This window comes from Ciconia boyciana, chromosome 32 (assembly GCF_034638445.1).
Source record: "Ciconia boyciana chromosome 32, ASM3463844v1, whole genome shotgun sequence".
NCBI classification, from domain to species: Eukaryota; Metazoa; Chordata; class Aves; order Ciconiiformes; family Ciconiidae; genus Ciconia; species Ciconia boyciana.
In genome coordinates, this window is record NC_132965.1 from 1,098,677 (window position 1) to 1,110,806 (window position 12,130).

General features: G+C 66.9%; 1 protein-coding gene across 1 annotated transcript in view; it reads left to right on the top strand.

Moving 5' to 3' along the window:
- The window catches only part of CHD3 (chromodomain helicase DNA binding protein 3), a 77,263-nt gene that overhangs the window by 9,082 nt on the left and 56,051 nt on the right, over positions 1 to 12,130 (top strand). Inside the window, exons 2-8 of the mRNA XM_072848621.1 lie at positions 1,140 to 1,258; positions 4,575 to 4,763; positions 5,504 to 5,628; positions 6,170 to 6,408; positions 7,305 to 7,435; positions 7,658 to 7,793; positions 9,655 to 9,833. Of these exons, the coding sequence (XP_072704722.1) occupies positions 1,140 to 1,258; positions 4,575 to 4,763; positions 5,504 to 5,628; positions 6,170 to 6,408; positions 7,305 to 7,435; positions 7,658 to 7,793; positions 9,655 to 9,833 (1,118 nt within the window). The remainder of the gene's footprint in view (positions 1 to 1,139; positions 1,259 to 4,574; positions 4,764 to 5,503; positions 5,629 to 6,169; positions 6,409 to 7,304; positions 7,436 to 7,657; positions 7,794 to 9,654; positions 9,834 to 12,130) is intronic.

Below are 12,130 nucleotides of genomic sequence, written 5' to 3' on the forward strand. Positions count from 1 at the left end.
GTGTCACCATCCCAGTGGCCACAGAGGAGACCTCAGCGAGGCCTCCTGTCCCCATCACCCATCTCCGTGTGTGTCACCGTGCTGGTGGCCACAGAGGGGACCTCAGTGTGGCCGCCTGTCCCTGTCACCTGCCTCACCACATGGCAGCAAGCCAGTGGCCATGGAGGGGACCCACTGTCCCCGTCACCTGCTTCCCTCTGTGTCACCATCTCAGGGACCTCAGCGTGGCCGCCTGTGGCTGTCACCCATCTTCATGTGTGTGTCAGCGTGCTGGTGGTCATGGAGGGGACCTCAGTGTGGTTGCCTGTCCCTGTCACCCATCTTCCTGCATGTCACCATCCTGGTGGCCCTATAGGGGACCTCAGCGTGGTCCCCTGTCCCTGTCACCTGCCTCTGTGTGCATCAGTGGGCTGGTGGCTTCAGAGGGGACCTCAGTGTGGCTACCTGTCCCCATCAGATGTCTTGGTGCGTGTCACAGTCCTGGTGGCTTTGGAGGGGATTTCAGTGTGGCTGCTTGTCCCTGTCACCCGTCTTGCTGTGTGTCACCATCCTGGTGGCCTCAGAGGGGACCTCAACGTGGCCGCCTGTCCCCATCACCCGCCTCTGTGTGTGTCAGTGGGTTGGTGGCCATGGAGGGGACCTCAGTGTGGCCGCCTGTGGCCGTCACCCGTCTTCACGTGTGTGTCAGCATGCTGGTGTCATGGAGGGGACCTCAGTGTGGTTGCCTGTCCCTGTCACCCGCCTCGCTGTGTGTCACTGTCTTGGTGGCTGCAGAGAGGACCTCAGCGTGGCTGCCTGTCCCTGTCACCCGCCTCTATGGGTGTCACAGTCCTGGTGGCTGTGGAGGGGGCTTCAGTGCGGCTGCTTGTCCCCGTCACCCGTCTCACTGCATGCCACAACCGTGGTGGCTGCAGAGGGGACCTTAGCATGGCCACCTGTCCCTGTCACCTGCGTCTGTGTGCGTCAGTGGGTTGGTGGCCACGGAGGGGGCCTCATTATGGCCACTTGTCCCTGTCACCCACCTTCCTGCGTGTCACCGTCCCAGTGGCTGCGGAGGGGACCTCGCACAGCCACCCGTCCCTGTACAGCCACCAGCGCATGTCCTCGTCCCTGCGGCTCAGGCTGCCGTGTCCCTGCAGATGGTGACGATGAGCTGCTGCGGGGCCTCGAGGGGGCTCTGGGGGTGAAGAAGAAGAAACGGGGACCCCGGAAGCAGAAGGAAAATAAACCCGGAAAACCACGGAAACGGAAAAAACTGGTGAGTTCCCCCGGGACACCCTGCCTGAACACCTGGGTCCTCCTGGCGTGGCTGATGGGGTCTGGGGACGGGTGACAGGGTCTGGGGACAGGAGACAGACTCTCAGGGTGGCTGATGGGTTCTGGGGACGATGGATGTGGTCTGGGGACGGGTGACAGACTGTCAGGGTGGTTGACGGGGTCTGGGGACGATGGATGGGGTCTGGGGACAAGTGACAGACTCTCAGGGTGGCTGACAGGGTCTGGGGACAATGCACGGGGTCTGGGGATGGGTGACAGGGTCAGGCAATGGGTGACAGACTCTCAGGGTGGCTGAAGAGGTGATGGACAGGGTCTGGGGACGGGTGACAGACTTTCAGGGTGGCTGACGGGGTCTGGGAATGACAGACGGGGTCTGGGGATGGGTGACAGACTCTCAGGGTGGCTGATGGGGTCTGGGGACAATGCACGGGGTCTGGGGACGGGTGACAGACTCAGGGTGGCTGACGGGGTCTGGGAATGACGGACGGGGTCTGGGGACGGGTGACGGACTCAGGGTGGCTGACGGGGTCTGGGGACAATGCACGGGGTCTGGGGACGGGTGACAGACTCAGGGTGGCTGATGGGGTCTGGGGACAATGCACAGGGTCTGGGGACGGGTGACAGACTCAGGGTGGCTGACGGGGTCTGGGGACAATGACGGACGGGGTCTGGGGACGGGTGACAGACTCTCAGGGTGGCTGACGGGGTCTGGGGACAATGCACGGGGTCTGGGGACGGGTGACGGACTCAGGGTGGCTGACGGGGTCTGGGGACAATGCACGGGGTCTGGGGACGGGTGACAGACTCAGGGTGGCTGACGGGGTCTGGGGACAATGCACGGGGTCTGGGGACGGGTGACAGACTCAGGGTGGCTGACGGGATCTGGGAATGACGGACGGGGTCTGGGGACGGGTGACGGACTCTCAGGGTGGCTGACGGGGTCTGGGGACAATGCACGGGGTCTGGGGACGGGTGACGGACTCAGGGTGGCTGACGGGGTCTGGGGACAATGCACGGGGTCTGGGGACGGGTGACAGACTCAGGGTGGCTGACGGGATCTGGGAATGACGGACGGGGTCTGGGGACGGGTGACGGACTCTCAGGGTGGCTGACGGGGTCTGGGGACAATGCACGGGGTCTGGGGACGGGTGACAGACTCAGGGTGGCTGACGGGGTCTGGGGACAATGCACGGGGTCTGGGGGCAGGTGACAGACTTTCAGGGTGGCTGACGGGGTCTGGGGACAATGCACGGGGTCTGGGGACGGGTGACAGACTCAGGGTGGCTGACGGGGTCTGGGAATGACGGACGGGGTCTGGGGACGGGTGACGGACTCTCAGGGTGGCTGACGGGGTCTCAAGGCAGCTGATGGGGCTTTTGGGTTGGCTGATGGGGTCTGGGGTTGATGGACAAGGTCTGGGGACAATGGACGGGGTCTCGGCGTGGCTGATGGAGGTCTTGGGGTGGCTGACGGGCCATGGGGCTGGCTAACGGGGTCTGGGGATGGGTGACGGACTCTTGGGGGGCAACTGATGGGGTCTTGTGGTGGCTGATGGAGGTCTCAGGGTGGCTGACAAGGTCTGAGGTCGATGGACGAGGTCTGGGGATGGATGAAGGGGTCTGGGGATGATGGACGGGGTCTCGGGGTGGCTGACGGGTCTGGGGGCAGCGGACAGGGTCTGGGGGTGTGTGACGGACTCTCAGTGCGGCTGACAGGGCTGGGGGTGACTGACAGGGTCCTGGGGCAGCTGATGGGGGTCTCGGGGTGGCTGACGGGGTCCTGAGGCAGCTGATGGGGGTCTCAGGGCAGCTGATGGGGTTGGGGGTGACTGATGGGGATCCTGGAGCGGCTGATGGGGGTCTCGGGGTGGCTGATGGGGTTGGGGGTGACTGATGGGGGTCCTGGGGCAGCTGATGGGGGTCTCAGAGTGGCTGATGGGGTTGGGGGTGACTGATGGGGGTCTCGGGGTGGCTGATGGGGGTCTCGGGGCAGCTGACGTGGTTGGGGCGACTGACTGGGTCCTGGGGCAGCTGATGGGGGTCTTGGGGTGGCTGACGGGGTTGGGGGTGGCTGACGGGGGTCCTGGGGCAGCTGATGGGGGTCTCAGGGTGGCTGATGGGGTTGAGGGTGACTGATGGGGATCCTGGAGCGGCTGATGGGGGTCTCGGGGTGGCTGATGGGGTTGGGGGTGACTGATGGGGGTCTCGGGGTGGCTGATGGGGGTCTCGGGGCAGCTGACGTGGTTGGGGCGACTGACTGGGTCCTGGGGCAGCTGATGGGGGTCTTGGGGTGGCTGACAGGGTCCTGGGGCGGCTGATGGGGGTCTCAGGGTGGCTGATGGGGTTGGGGGTGACTGACAGGGTCCTGGGGCAGCTGATGGGGGTCTTGGGGTGGCTGACGGGGTTGGGGGTGGCTGACGGGGGTCCTGGGGCAGCTGATGGGGGTCTCAGGGTGGCTGATGGGGTTGAGGGTGACTGATGGGGATCCTGGAGCGGCTGATGGGGGTCTTGGGGTGGCTGATGGGGTTGGGGGTGACTGATGGGGGTCCTGGGGCAGCTGATGGGGGTCTCAGAGTGGCTGATGGTGTTGGGGGTGGCTGATGGGGGTCTCGGGGTGGCTGATGGGGTCTCGGGGCAGCTGACGTGGTTGGGGCAACTGACTGGGTCCTGGGGCAGCTGATGGGGTCTTGGGGTGGCTGACGGGGTCCTGGGGCGGCTGATGGGTGTCTCAGTGCAGCTGACAGGGCTGGGGGTGACTGACAGGGTCCTGGGGCAGCTGATGGGGTCTCAGGGCGGCTGATGGGGTTGAGGGTGACTGATGGGGATCCTGGAGCGGCTGATGGGGGTCTTGGGGCGGCTGATGGGGTTGGGGGTGACTGATGGGGATCCTGGAGCGGCTGATGGGGGTCTCAGAGTGGCTGATGGGGTTGGGGGTGACTGATGGGGTCTCGGGGTGGCTGATGGGGGTCTCGGGGCAGCTGACGTGGTTGGGGCGACTGACTGGGTCCTGGGGCAGCTGATGGGGGTCTTGGGGTGGCTGACGGGGTCCTGGGGCGGCTGATGGGGGTCTCAGGGTGGCTGATGGGGTTGGGGGTGACTGACAGGGTCCTGGGGCAGCTGATGGGGGTCTTGGGGTGGCTGACGGGGTTGGGGGTGGCTGACGGGGTCCTGGGGCGGCTGATGGGGGTCTCGGGGCGGCTGATGGGGTTGGGGCGACTGACGGGGGTCTCGGGGCGGCTGACGGGCCCCGGGGAGGGCTGATGGGCCCCGAGGACGAGCACTGGGCGGTGGTCTCAGGTGAGCGAGGATGAGCTGGAGTCGGAGCGGGAGGAATACCAGCGGGAAGAGTACCGGGAGAAGTCGGAGAGCGGCGGCAGCGACTCCGGGGGGGCGGCCAGGAAGCGGCGGCGGAAGCACCGCGAGAAGAAGGAGAAGAAGACGAAGAGACGGAAAAAGGCCGACGAGGAGGGGGGGCAGAAGGTGAAGGTATGACCCGGGGGCACCCATGGGTGGGGGGGCACTCAGTGGGTTGGGGGGGGGGGCACCTGGGGGTGCAGGGGCTCCCCTAGTGCTACCCTGTGTGGGGACCCATGGGGGTTCCATCACTGTGGGGGTCCTGACACCCGTGGGGGTCCTGTCACCCATGAGGTCCTTGTGGAGGTCCCAACACTTGTGTCAGGGCCCAACACTTGTGTCTCGTCACCTGTGTGGGTGTCAGTGGGGGTCCCAACACCCATGTGGGTCCTTGTCGTTGTGTGGGGGCCTGTGGGGGTCCCGTCGCCCATGTGGGGGTCCATGGGGGTCCCATCCCCGTGTCAGGGCCCATGGGGGTCCCGTCACCCGTGTGGTGCCTGTGGGTACCCTGTCACTGCGTGGGGACCCATGAGGGTCCCGTTGCCATGTGGGTACCTGTGGGGGTCCCATCCCCATGTCAGGGCCCATGGGGGTCCTGTCATCCTTGTGGGTGCCTGTGGGGGGGTCCCATCACTTGTGTGGGTGCCCGTGGGGGTCCCTTTGCCCATGTGGGTCCTTGTGGGCGACCCATCACCCGTGTTGGGGCCTGTGGGGGTCCCGGCAGGTGACGTGTCTCCTCGTCCTCTCTGTCCCTATTCCTGTGTGTTTCTCATCCCCCTCTCCCCATCCTGGTGTCGGTCTCTGTCGTGTCCCCTCCCCACGGCCTGGCCGTGTCCCCCCCGTGTCCCCCCGTGTCCCCCTCCCTGGCACAGGCGGTGGAGCAGAAGTCCTCGGCGCAGCTGCTGGGGGCCTGGGGGCTGGAGGACGTGGACCATGTCTTCACCGAGGAGGACTATCACACCCTCACCAACTACAAGGCCTTCAGCCAGTTCATGAGGTGGGGCTGGGGGCAGGGGGCACCCTGGGGTCCTGGGGGGCACCTTGGAGTGCTGGGGGTCACCACAGGGTCTTGGAGGGTCCCTCTGGGTGGTGGGGGGACACTTCAGGGTGCTGGTGAGGGTCCTTTTAGGTTATCTCAGGGTGCAGGGGGCACCTTGGGGTCCTGGGGGTCACCTTGTGGTCCTGGAGGGTCCCTCTGGGTGCTGGGGGACACTTCAGGGTGCCGGTGAGGGTCTTTTTAGGGTATCTCAGGGTGCTGGGGGACACCTCGGGGGAATGGGGGGCACCCTGGAGTGCTGGGGGTCCCTTGGCATCCTGGGGGGGGGTGGGGGGGTGTCCTTCTGAGTACTGGGAGACGTCTTAGGATCTTGAGGGGCTACAGGAGCACCTCGGGGTGCTACGGGGGCACCTTGGGGTGAAAGGGGCCTGTGGGGAGCATCAGTGGACCCTGGGTGCCCCCCTAGGTGCCTGGGGTCCCCTACTCCCCCCGGACGCCTGGGTTCCCAGCCCACCTCCCTCCCTCCCTCTCTCCCCATCAGGCCCCTGATCGCCAAGAAGAACCCCAAAATCCCCATGTCGAAGATGATGACCATCTTGGGGGCCAAGTGGCGGGAGTTCAGCGCCAACAACCCCTTCAAGGGCTCCGCCGCCGCCGTGGCTGCCGCCGCCGCCGCTGCCGCCGCTGCCGTGGCCGAGCAAGTGTCAGCCGCCGTGGCTGCCGTGGCCCCCGAGGCACCCCCCCCACCCCTGCGCAAGGCCAAGACCAAGGAGGGCAAAGGTGGGTGCTGCCTGGACGCCTGAGTCCTCGCTGGGTTTGGGGAGGGGGTGCCCGGATGCCTGGGTCCCCCCCTGGACGCCTGGGTCCTCGCTGGGTTTGGGGAGGGGGTGCCCGGACGCCTGGGTCCCCCCCCGGACGCCTGGGTCCTCGCTGGGTTTGGGGAGGGGGTGCCCGGACACCTGGGTCCCCCCCACCCCGAATGCCTGGGTCCTCGCCTGACTTTGGGGTGGAGTGGGTGCCCGGATGCCTGGGTCCTCATGAGTTGGGGGTCCCTGGGGGGACTTTAGTGGTCCCTGGGGAGTTTGGGGGTCCCTAGGGGGATGCTGGGGAGCTTTGGGGGGGTCCCTGGGGAGGCTTTAGGGATCCCTGGGCGGGGGGAGGCATCCCTAGGGGGATCCTGGGGGCAGTTTGGGGGTCCCTGGGGTGGGTTGGGGCATTCCCTAAGGGGTTTGTGGGTCCTAGGAGGGTCCTGGGGGGCTTTGGGGGGTCCCTAGGGTCCTCATGGGGCTGGGGGAGGGGGTGCCCAAATGCCTGGGTCCCCCTGGATGCCTGGGTCCTTGCCTGACTTTGGGGAGTGGGTGCCCGGATGCCTGGGTCCTCATGAGTTGGGGGTCCCTGGGGGAGTTTGGGGGGTCCCTAGGGGGATGCTGGGGGGCTTTGGGGGGTCCCTGGGGAGGCTTTAGGGATCCCTGGGGGGAGTGGGTGTCCCTAGGGGGATCCTGGGGGCAGTTTGGGGGTCCCTGGGGTGGGTTGGGGCATTCCCTAAGGAGTTTGTGGGTCCCTAGGAGGGTCCTGGGGGGCTTTGGGGGGTCCCTAGGGTCCTCGTGGGGCTGGGGGAGGGGGTGCCCGGATGCCTGGGTCCCCGTCCCCCCCCAAACGCCTGGGTCCCCCTGCAGGTCCCGGCCACAAGAAGCGCAGCAAGAGCCCGCGGGTGCCGGAACTGAAGAGGAAGATGAAGGGGAGGAAGATGGCGCCGCTGAAGATCAAACTGGGCGTCCTGGGCGGCAAGCGCAAGAAGAGCAGCTCAGTACGGCTCGGACCCCTGGGTCCCCTCCTGTCCCCCAGTGTCCCCAAGCGGTGGCACCCCGCCCCGTGGCCCCATCCCGCCCCTGCCCCCCATATCTCACTGTCCCCCCCACCCCCTGGTCTCCCGGTCCCCATGTCCCTTTGTCCCCTGATGCCACCTGCTGTCTCTGACGCCACCTGGTGTCACCCGCTGTCCCCGACGTCACCCGCTGTCCCCGGGCAGAGCGAGGACGCGGGGGAGGTGGAGGAGGAGTCTGACGCCGAGAGCCCGGGGGTGCTGGGTGCCACCGCCCGTCCTGACCCCACCACCCGCCTCAAGAAGCTCAAGCGGGGACGTCCCGGCCGCAAGAAGAAGAAGGGTGAGTGTCCCCAAGTGTCACCGGCCCCCGGGTGCCACCACCACCCACCCCAGACCCCGCGGCGGGGACGCCGGGTGACGCCCCCGTCCCCCCCCCCCCCTCTCTCCTTGCAGCCCCCTGCGCCGGCCTCAGCCGGGAGCGCGGCCCCGTGGGGACGGGCGTGGCGCCCGCGCACGGTGAGACACCCCACCCCCCAGTGTCCCCAAGTTGTCACCCGGGGTCCCCGAGCCCGTGGTGTCCCCCTGAGCAGGGTCATCGGTCCCTTCCCCGTGTCGGTGGTGGCGTCCGGGGGGTCCCCAGCCCCTGGCTTCTTCCAAGGGGTGTAGTGGTGTCCCCATGTCCCCGTCCCTGTCCCTACCATCTCTCCTGGGTATCTGCTGTCCCCGCTGTCCCTGTCTCCAGGTTTCCCAGTGTCCCCATGTCCCTGTCCCCTGGTGTGCTGGTGCCCCCATCCCCTGCTGTCCCCAGCGCCCATGTCCCTGGTGCCACCCTGTCCCTGTGTCCCAGTGCTCCCATCCACCCAGTGCCCTTGGTGTCCCCAGTGTCCCTGTCTCCCTGGTGCCTCCATCCCCTGGTGTCCCCATCCCCGGTGTCCCTGTGTCCCAGTGCCCCCATCCCTAGTGCCCCTGTCCCCCGCTGTCCCCATTCCCAGCACCCCTGTCCCTGGGTGTCCCCAACCCCAGTGCCCTCACCCCCCAGTACCCTGTCCCCCAGTGTCCCCATCCCCAGTGCCCCTGTCCTCTGCTGTCCCCATCCCCCAGTGCCCCCAGCCCTGGGTGTCCCTGTCCCCAGTGTCCCAATGCCCCATCTCCGGTGCCCCGATGTCCCCATTCCCCGGTGCCCCCCAGCCCCTGTCCCCAGTGCCCCCATCGCCAGTGCCCCACCCCCCCTCCCTGGGTGTCCCCATGTCCCTGTCCCCCAGTGCCCGTTCCCCAGCGCCCCCTGCCCCCATCCCCAGTGCCCCTATGCCCCTGTCCCTGGGTGTCCCCAGTGCCCCCGTGTCCCCATCCTTCAGCACCTCCATGTCCCCATCCCCCATGTCCCCATCCCCTGTCCCCCAGTGTCCCTGTCCCCTGGTGTCCCCCTGCTCCTGTCCCCCAGTGCTCCATCCCCAGCACCCCCATGTCCCAATTCCCAGCGCCGCTGTCCCCTGCTGTCCCCATCCCCATTGCCCCCAGCGCATCCCTGTCACCCGCTGTCCCCATCCCCAGCGTCCCCATCCCCAGTGCCCCCATCCCTGGGTGTCCCCATCCCCTGTCCCCCAGCGTCCCTGTCCCTTGCTGTCCCCCTGCTCCCGTCCCCCAGTGCCCCATCCCCCAGTGCCCCTATGTCCCTATCCCCAGTGCGCCCCTGTTGCCTGCTGTCCCCATCCCCAGCGTCCCCATGTCCCCATCCCCAGCGCCTCCGTCCCCTGGTGCCTCCCTGCCCCGTGTGCCCCCATGTCCCCATCCCCCAGTGTCCCCATGCCCCCATCCTCTGGTCCCCCCATGTCCCTGTCCCCCAGTGCCTCCCTGCCCCCAGTGCCCCCATGTCCCCATCCCTGGATGTCCCCATCCCCTGTCCCCCAGCATCCCTGTCCCTTGGTGTCCCCCTGCTCCCGTCCCCCATGTCCCCATCCCCCAGTGCCCCCAGTGCTCCCAGCATCCCCATGCCCCCATCCCCCGGTCCCCCCATGTCCCCATCCCCCAGTGCCCCCAGCGTCCCCATCCCCCAGTCCTCCCATGTCCCCGTCCCCCAGTGCCCCCATGTCCCCATCCCCAGTGCCCCCATCCCCCTGTCTCCGGCGCCCCCCGCCCCATCCCTCCCCCCCCCCCCCCCCATCAATCCGGGTGGCAGCGGGCGGTGCGTGGCGTCCCCGCAGGCCCGGGGCCGGAGGAGGAGGGGGACGGCTACGAGACGGACCACCAGGACTACTGCGAGGTGTGCCAGCAGGGCGGGGAGATCATCCTCTGCGACACCTGCCCCCGCGCCTACCACCTCGTCTGCCTCGACCCCGAGCTCGACCGCGCGCCCGAGGGACGCTGGAGCTGCCCCCACTGCGTGAGCTGCGGGATGGGGAGGGGGACTTGGGGGTCCGTGGGGGTTTCATGAGGGTTTGGGGCTTCCTAGAGGGGTCCTTGGGAGAGTTTGGTGGTCCGTGAGCGGGTTTGGGCATTCCTAGGGGGGTCCCCGCAGGGAGTTTGGGGTCCCTAGGGGGATCCTGGGTGGGTTGGGGGTCCCTGGTGGGGTTTTGGTGGTCCCTGAGGGGGTTTGTTGCTTCCTAGAGGGTCCCCACAGGGGTTTGGGCGTCTGTAGGGGGCTTTAGAGATCGTTGGTGGGTCCCTGGGGAGTTTCATGCAGGGTTTGGGGTCCCTAGGGGATCCTGGGGAGTTGGGGTCCCTGAGGGTGTTTGGGTGTTCCTAGGGCGTCCCCGCAGGGGGTTTGAGGGTCCCCAGAGGGATCCTGGGGGACGGGGTCCCTGGGGAGGGTTTGTTGATCCCTGAGGGCGTTTGGGGATCCCTAGGGGGATCCGGGAGGGGTTTGAGGGTCCCTAGAGGTATCCTGGGGGCATTTGGGGGTCTCTGGGGGGCTTTAGAGATCGTTGGTGGGTCCCCGGGGAGTTTCATGCAGGGTTTAGGGGTCCCTAGGGAGGTCCTGGGGGTTGGGGGTCCCTGGGGGTGGATTGGTGGTCCCTGAGGGGGTTTGGGCATTCCTAGGGGTCCCCGGGGGGTTTGAGGGTCCCTGGAGGAATCTGGGTGGTGGTTTGGGGATCCCTGTGGGGGTTTGGGGTCCCTAGGGGGATCCTGGGGGTTGGGGTCCCCGGGGGGTTTGGTGATCCCTGAGGGGGTTTGGGCGTTCCTAGGGGGTCCCCGTAGGGGGTTTGGGGTCCCTAGGGGATCCTGGGGGGGTTGGGGGTCTCTAGGGGGCTTTAGAGATCGTTGGTGGGTCCCCAGGGGAGTTCCATGCAGGGTTTGGGGGTCCCTAGGGGCATCCTGGGGGGGCTTTAGTGGTCCCTAGAGGGGTCCCTGGGAGCATTTTGGGGATCCCTGGGGGGCTTTATGGTTCCCTGGGGGAGTTTGGGGGTCCCTAGGGGGATCCTGGGGGCAGCTTGAAGGTCCCTGGTGTGGGTTGGGGCATTCTCTAGGGGGTTTGGGGGTCCCTGGGGGGGCTTTACGAGTCCTTGGGGGGGTTTGGGCGTCCATGGAGGTGTCTTCAGGAGGTTGGGTGTCCCTCAGGGTGTCCCCAGGAGGTTTGGGTGTCTCTGGGTGCAGTTTTGGGGGTGTCCCTAGGAGGTTTGGGTGTCCCTGGGAGGCATCCCGAGGAGGTTGGGTGTCCCTCAGGGTGTCCCTGGGAAGTTCGGGGTCCCTGGGTGCTGTTTTGGGGGTGTCTCCGGGAGGTTGGGTGTCCCTCAGGGTGTTCCTGGGAGGTTCAGGGTACCTGGGTGCTGTTTTGGGGGTGTCTCCAGGAGGTTGGGTGTCCCTCAGGGTGTTCCTGGGAAGTTCGGTGTCCCTGGGTGCTGTTCTGGGGGTGTCCCCAGGAGGTTGGGTGCTGTTTTGGGGGTGTCCCTGGGAAGTTCAGGGTCCCTGAGTGCTGTTTTGGGGTGTCTCCAGGAGGTTTGGGGTCCCTGGGTGCTGTTTTGGGGGTGTCTCCAGGAGGTTGGGTGTCCCTCAGGGTGTCCCTGGGAAGTTTGGGGTCCCTGGGTGCTGTTTTGGGGGTGTCTCCAGGAGGTTGGGTGTCCCTCAGGGTGTCCCTGGGAAGTTCGGGGTCCCTGGGTGCTGTTTTGGAGGTATCTCCAGGAGGTTGGGTGTCCCTCAGAGTGTTCCTGGGAGGTTCGGGGTACCTGGGTGCTGTTTTGGGGTGTCTCCAGGAGGTTTGGGGTCCCTGGGTGCTGTTTTGGGGGTGTCTCCAGGAGGTTGGGTGTCCCTCAGGGTGTTCCTGGGAAGTTCGGTGTCCCTGGGTGCTGTTCTGGGGGTGTCCCCAGGAGGTTGGGTGCTGTTTTGGGGGTGTACCTGGGAAGTTCAGGGTCCCTGAGTGCTGTTTTGGGGTGTCTCCAGGAGGTTTGGGGTCCCTGGGTGCTGTTTTGGGGGTGTCTCCAGGAGGTTGGGTGTCCCTCAGGGTGTCCCTGGGAAGTTTGGGGTCCCTGGGTGCTGTTTTGGGGGTGTCTCCAGGAGGTTGGGTGTCCCTCAGGGTGTCCCTGGGAAGTTTGGGGTCCCTGGGTGCTGTTTTGGAGGTATCTCCAGGAGGTTGGGTGTCCCTCAGGGTGTTCCTGGGAGGTTCGGGGTACCTGGGTGCTGTTTTGGGGGTGTCCCCAGGAGGTTGGGTGTCCCTCAGGGTGTCCCTGGGAAGTTCGGGGTCCC